This window comes from Hyposmocoma kahamanoa, unplaced genomic scaffold, assembly GCF_003589595.1.
Source record: "Hyposmocoma kahamanoa isolate Upper Pololo Valley unplaced genomic scaffold, ASM358959v1 98763, whole genome shotgun sequence".
Classification (NCBI taxonomy): Eukaryota; Metazoa; Arthropoda; class Insecta; order Lepidoptera; family Cosmopterigidae; genus Hyposmocoma; species Hyposmocoma kahamanoa.
The window spans coordinates 2,730-9,365 of NW_020655668.1; the positions used below are offsets into that span (position 1 = coordinate 2,730).

At 36.2% G+C, this 6,636-nt stretch overlaps 1 protein-coding gene across 1 annotated transcript; it reads right to left on the reverse strand.

Moving 5' to 3' along the window:
- Positions 1-369: 369 nt before the first annotated feature.
- On the reverse strand, positions 370-6,326 carry LOC113238901 (proteoglycan 4-like). Its single transcript, XM_026475751.1, has 3 exons — positions 6,231-6,326; positions 3,026-3,394; positions 370-915 (listed from the first exon to the last, which is right to left on the reverse strand). Exons 1-3 carry the CDS (start codon positions 6,324-6,326, stop codon positions 763-765), a joined length of 618 nt encoding a protein of 205 aa, XP_026331536.1. The 3' UTR covers positions 370-762.
- Between the last annotated feature and the right edge of the window lie 310 nt (positions 6,327-6,636).

Below are 6,636 nucleotides of genomic sequence, written 5' to 3' on the forward strand. Positions count from 1 at the left end.
TGACAACTTCTAACTTATTAGCCAGCCGAATAATTGAAAATTTATGAAATCTTTGGTTTTTTGATAATTTAATTATTTTATGTAGTTGTTTTATCGATGAACACACTTATTTACACTAAATTCTCGTAATAAAGCATTTATGAATATTATAAAATCCAAATTAAAAGAATTGGATACAATTCATCGGAATGTGGGACAATTTTACGAAAATAAGAGAAATTGCTACAGAATTGCAAAGATTTCTGTAATGAATTGCTTTTAACAGAATTGTACGATTTGGCTTCTTAGGCCCCCTGAACAACAATGAACCGAAACATAATCTAAACAGTCAAACTCTTATAATTTTGAATCGATTTCTCGTGAAAATCGTATAATGTGATTACCGATATGATTAGTCCACATCCCTATACGCGTCACGATGACAAGTGTCAAATTTGGCCTCTTATTTGGTGACGACTTTAATAGCCATCGCGAGTTTCCGTTGCTGAGTTAATAAATACCCTATTCAGGCAGCAATTTGGTTTAATATTTCATCAACAAATATTTCAATTCTCGCCTCGCATATCCTCGTCAATCCAGACCTTTTCTACCGAAGATGTGCTAGGAGAGAATTTAAATTTTATTCCTCATTTCGCTACGTCTCGTCTCGCCTTGCCAGTGGAAACGCACTTTACGACCTGCACTCATAAGGCACTACAATTTGCTTCCATTCCATTCCGCGGCAGTGTAAATATACAACATTCCCAGCAACAGAAATGAAAGCTACTCTTGTACAATAACAATTAAATGTTTTCTCAATGTCTTTTGCTGCTTGTCGATGCGTGTTCGTAAATATCGCGGTGGCACCCATATACAAATATTTCCCAATCTCACTTGATTTCTTGGACACTCGTCCACTATGTCCCTTTTCTGGTACTAAAACAAAATTATTAATAAATTAGTGCATCTATAGTGTCACATCGGTCAAATAGACATGGGACAATACGTTTCATGCCACAGTGCATACTATTACGCGTTTTTTTTATGATGGTAAGCGTCACACCTGTCGGTGCCACTCAGAACTTTAAGGCGTCGCGCAAACATGTGTCTTGTGTTGGATACAAGCAACCGGCGACTAGAAGCGAATATACTATTTTCATTCAAATAGCCACTAGCGACAGTGTCCGGTTGTCGCAACTGTGTCGATTTCATTTCAATTAATTATATGAAAATAGAATAATTAACTTTTAAAAATTAACTGCCGGTTGCGTGTCCAACACAAGACACACGTAAAGATCTGAGGGGCGTTGCTACTGCACTCACCACCCTGAGACATAAGTTAACCAGTCCCAAGTTTAGGCACATGGGATAATTTCACCTTTACCCTTCTAAGCTACTGCATGACGGCAGAAACAGGTAAGGTGGCAGCTCTTCCCCGGATCAACTCTTTCACAAGGACCTCTACTGCTGCAAAATGAATAATTTTGGACCATAAACGGGATCAACATGTAATGTGCCAGATAATCACACCAAGTACCTGGTCTCAAATAAGGGAAACTCCTGTACTATAAATACCAGACCTAGGGTACAATTTATCACCACGTGTGCTAGTTCATCATTTCGCTCCACTACCACATATATACCAAATAACGAAGAAGACTGTGGCCCTCTATTCGCTACATTATTATCGTCACTTTACCCGAAAGACGTCCTTCTAGACATTGGTCATCGGTCCACTTTGTGGTTGGTCTGTTCATGCTGTCTTCCGGTACGCTCCTGTTAAGAGCGGTTACACACGGTGACTTTATGTAGCGATGCAAAGGCGATACAAACGCGATGCACGTTTTAATTAAGTTATTTATTTAATGTATTTATTAATTTCACTTTTAAATTTACAATTAACAAAACAAAATTGCAAAAAAGCTATTGTGTTGTAAACTTTTACAGCTTGTTCGTACATAATTATTCAACATAAGCGATTGCATCGATGCAATCGCGCGTTTGGATCGATACAATCACCTATAAATCGCCTATAAATCACCTAAAAATCACCTATAAGTCACTTTTCATGAACGCGCGTTTGCATCACTGCTAAAAGTCGCCATATGTAAGCACTCTAAGTCTCTTTTACTTCCTTCACTCGCGTCAGTGTTCATCTTAGAGGATGGAAGAAAATAAATTGTTCATATACGCCAGGTAATCAATCTTCTTGCATTTTACCTAACCCATAATAAGGACGAAAAGAAAAAGCCGTGGTAGTCTATGGTTTGACCTACCGTCAGATCTCAAGCATTGGCCGCTGTTTAATTTGCAATTTACTATGAGTTTTTTTGCACCTGCACAACCCTCGGAAAATGTGTGAAGACCAAAAACCTGAGAGGAGACCCGTGCCCATTGGAACGTATAATTCAGTTGATGGTGATCTATTAAGGACATCCTCGATTGGGTTGTGGCAAGTACGGACAGCAGCAAATCAAGCTACACGTTAACGGACCTTGTTCATTCTTGATGATTTAAACAAAAGTGTATTAGTTTGATGTGCTGTGACTTATTGTATGCCGAGATCGACCACTTGTAAAGGGTTTTTCAACAAGAACTTTGTTTTGTTAATCAAAATGAAACAATAAATTTAGATCATAATGATTCAAATTTTTATTGTAATAAAAAAGTAAGGTTTGGCAATTATGAATGAAAAATGATATCTGTAAATGTTCACCACGACTACAGTTACAGATGTCGATTCTTTCATCAAAGTTTTTAATCACTTTTTGACAAAATGGTGGGTCTATTTCGTTAATCACTTCACGAATGTTGAGTTTTAAGGATGCAATCGATTCGATTGGCTCCGTATAGACTCTGTCTTTAGCATAACCTCATAAAAAAGAATCCAGCCGTGTTAAATTACATGATCGAGCTGGCCACTTAACGGCTGAATTTCGCGAAGTTATGCGATCGGGAAATTTCGAGATATCATTTTTCATTCATAATTCTAAAACAAAACAACACGAAGTTCTAGTTGAAAAACCCTATACTACTAAATACCAACCGTATGATAATTCGACATATGGTTTTGTACACGCGGTAGTGGATACTGGACGTTAGTTTTTGCCATCGAGGTCCTAGCAATTTTTTCATTTGTATCTTTCACCGTGGTAGTTTTTTCGTTAACGACATTCGGTGTTTCTGTTGTCGTCTCTGCTGGTGGTTCTGTTTGCTTATTTGTGACAGAATTCGTAGAAGCCTCAGTGGTAGGTTTTTCTGTGTTCGCTTTAGTGGGATTCTCTGGGGTCTTTTCAGTGGGATGTTTCGGAGTCCTCTCAGTGGGGCCTTTTGGGGTTCCTTCAGTGGGGTTTTCTGAGGTTCCTCCGGTGGGGTTTTTTGGTGTAATAGTGGTTTCTTCATGTTGTCTCAAATGCTGGAAACCAGATATTGTCTTTAAATCACGCCTTACCGTCCCATACACATAGTAGAAAGGTAAAATGTAAAGCGAGACGGAATATATACAGAATGGAAATTTAAGACGGTTCAGTAAATGCGTTAGCTACTGGAAAAGATTCTATGCGGCTGTCCATCAAATTTGAAGATATTTCGATTGTGCTATATCGATGCCTTACTTTCTCTTCGTATTTTATAAAGAGTGATTATACTCAGGAGACGGCAAAACTTTCTATTTATTTTAAATTTCTTATCCAGGGTGATAATTTGGATGCATTAGGAAATGAAACTATTTTTCCGGATTTAAATAGCGCATATTTGTTTTTTCAAACAAACCGACCTTTCGGGCCCTTTACAGGTCCCGTGGTCATGGTTGACTGAGGTGGTACAGTCTTCAACCAGGTTATGTCTAATATTGATGCAAACCGCCCTATTTTTTCACTATAGTTACAATAGTTGTTAATTAAATACCTTATTTTTATTAATTTCTATTAATAATTAATAATAAATTGAACTTAATAAAAGTTCATTCGATAAAATAATTTGTAAAACTTAATATAGCGTAAATTAGAGGCGTAAATTAAAAATAGGGTGGTTTGCATCAATATTAGACATAACTGGTTGAAGACTGTACCACCTCAGTCAACCGTGACCATGGGACCTGTAAAGGGCCTGGAACGTAGGTTTGTTTGAAAGAACAAATATACGCGATTTAAATCCGGAAAAATAGTTTCATTTCCTATGTGTAACAATCGCGAAAACCTAAGAATTGGATGCATTACTTTAAGAATAGGTAGAAACCAGTTTATGAATATGAAGGAAATGTGATATGAAATCATCCTGCAAAATTTGTATATAAAGGGTTTTTCAAAAAGAACTTTGTTTTGTAAATCAAAATAAAACAATCAATCTAGATGACATTGATTCAAATTTTTATTGTTTTAAAAAAAGTAAGGTTTGGTAAATATGAATGAAAAATTATATCTGATAAATGTCCACCACGACCACAGTTAGAGATGTCGATTCTTCCATCAAAGTTTTTTAATCACTTTTCGATAAAATAGTGGGTCTATTTCGTTAATCATTTCTCCAATTTTGAGTTTTAAGGCTGCAATCGATTCGATTGGCTCTGTATAGACTCAGTCTTTAATATAAAAAATATTCCAGCGGTGCTAAATGACATGATCGAGCTGAACACTACACGGCTGAATTTCGTGGAATTATGCCATCGAGAAATTTGATTTGCAATAAATTCATTGTTTCGGTGGCTGTGTGACTTGTGCCATTGGCATTGGGCCGTTTTTTTTCGAAAATTCGGCTGGAAATGCGGTTACGGTCAACGGATTACGCTGTCGACAGATGTTAACAACTCAATTTTGGCCTATTATTGATGATATGTATTTCACTAACATGTGGTTTCAACAAGACGGTGCCACAAGTCACACAGCCACCGAAGCAATGAATTTATTACAAGCCAAATTTCCCGATCGTATAATTTCATGAAATTCAGCCGTTAAGTGGCCAGCTGGATCACGTGATTTAACAACGCTGGATTATTTTTATAGGGTTATGTTAAAGACAATTGGTTGTGGTTAACGAGATAGACCCACCATTTTGTCAAAAAGTGATTAAAGACTTTGATGAAAGAATCGACATCTGTAACTGTAGTCGTGGTGGACATTTACAGATATCATTTTTCATTCATAATTGCCAAACCTTAGTTTTTACAACAAAGTTCTTGTTGAAAAACTCTTTACAATTCTTTTGCATTTCAGTAACTTAGTGCATTAAGATACGAGTTTAAGAAAGTAAGACGGCGATTTACAGATATCGAAAAAATAGTACAGTCAGCATGAACAATTTCCACGAAACTTTTTTTCATGCCATTCGACCCTGGATAATAATTGTTTCGGAGAGCGCGAGTAGACTCCCTGATAAGGACCTAGTACTACAGTGTGTTTTTTGGTATTTTTTTTGCATGCATGTTACGCCATAACTTATGAACCGATTTTGAATGATTCTTTTTTGGTTGGAAAGAGGGTACTGCCGTAGGCGTCCCATTTAAATTTGAAAAAAATATTCCACCTCTAAGGGTGGCAAACTAAGGATGAATGCGTTTTTGCGCACTTTCCGGTAACCGATTGCAGTAAAACGTGGCAAATAGATGTAATTCCATGAACTTTTGAGGTCGTATTTTTAAGTACTCTGTACTGATTTTATATTTTATATTCTTGCAACCTCTTTTAACTAAAATTGAATTTCTGGGGTCATACTTTAGGGTAGTCAGTTTTCAGTGTGCCTAACACAAACGCATTTTTTTTACACAAGTAACTACAATGTCCAATCAAGAGTACATCAATATTGACACTTTGAACTTTGGGCCATTCTTAACGTAAGTGATATAAAGTTCAATTAAAATCTTAAGTGTGAAGCTTGACGTGATATTGAATGCAAAAAAAATAATGTTCTACAACACCTCTATCTTGCCTCTATAGTAAAAAAAATGTTAATTTCTTTTATTTTCCTGCAGATTTGTCGACTGGTTCGAAGGTTGAATTTGCGTAAATATAAATATGTAAAATTTCGGAGTTGAAAAAGTTTTTAACCGACTTCAAAAAAAGTAGGAGGTTGTCAATTCGACTGTATTTCTTTTTTTTGTATGTAGGTGTTACACGATAAATTGTGACCGATGTTGATGTTGGAAAGAGGTTACCTCAGTATTGGTTCTATTTAAATTTTACTCAGTATATAAAATCCCCTGAATGATGCACTCTCACACAGTTTATTTATTCAAGTGAAAAGTAAATACCACTTACATCTTTTTTTCCAAGTTTAGGACGCTGTAGATCGCGTCCAGTTTTCTTCCCATATCTCAATATTCGCGATAGGCGCTGGTGCCGGACATCCGGCATAACCTAGCCACCATAAGTAAAACATTATGATTATTGTATTAAGTTTATTAAATATGACGACGTCTTACTAACATGGATATTTAATTTTTTCCTGCGTCAGCCACGGTAAGCTGGTTCGAATTCTGAAAGTACATTTAAAGTTCTGTTTCTGTGTAGTCGTTTATAGTTCTGTGTACGGAATTATTAAAAAATTTTTCAGTTCAGTTGCGAGGACCATAGAATTATGGTTCAGAATAAAAAATAGCGCTCTTGTGCTATGAAAATAATTGGAAGATTAAAGTAAAAAAAATGTATATCAATTTAAATAGAG

Bases quoted from the DNA above. Each gene is read 5' to 3' on its own strand.
- LOC113238901 (XM_026475751.1), bottom strand. From the start codon at position 6,326: ATGCCGGATGTCCGGCACCAGCGCCTATCGCGAATATTGAGATATGGG. The intron at 3,395-6,230 runs GTAAGTGGTATT...TCTGGTTTCCAG, and splicing joins CTAAACTTGGAAAAAAAGAT to CATTTGAGACAACATGAAGA. The intron at 916-3,025 runs GTTGGTATTTAG...ATTTTGTTTTAG, and splicing joins ATATGTCGAATTATCATACG to TACCAGAAAAGGGACATAGT.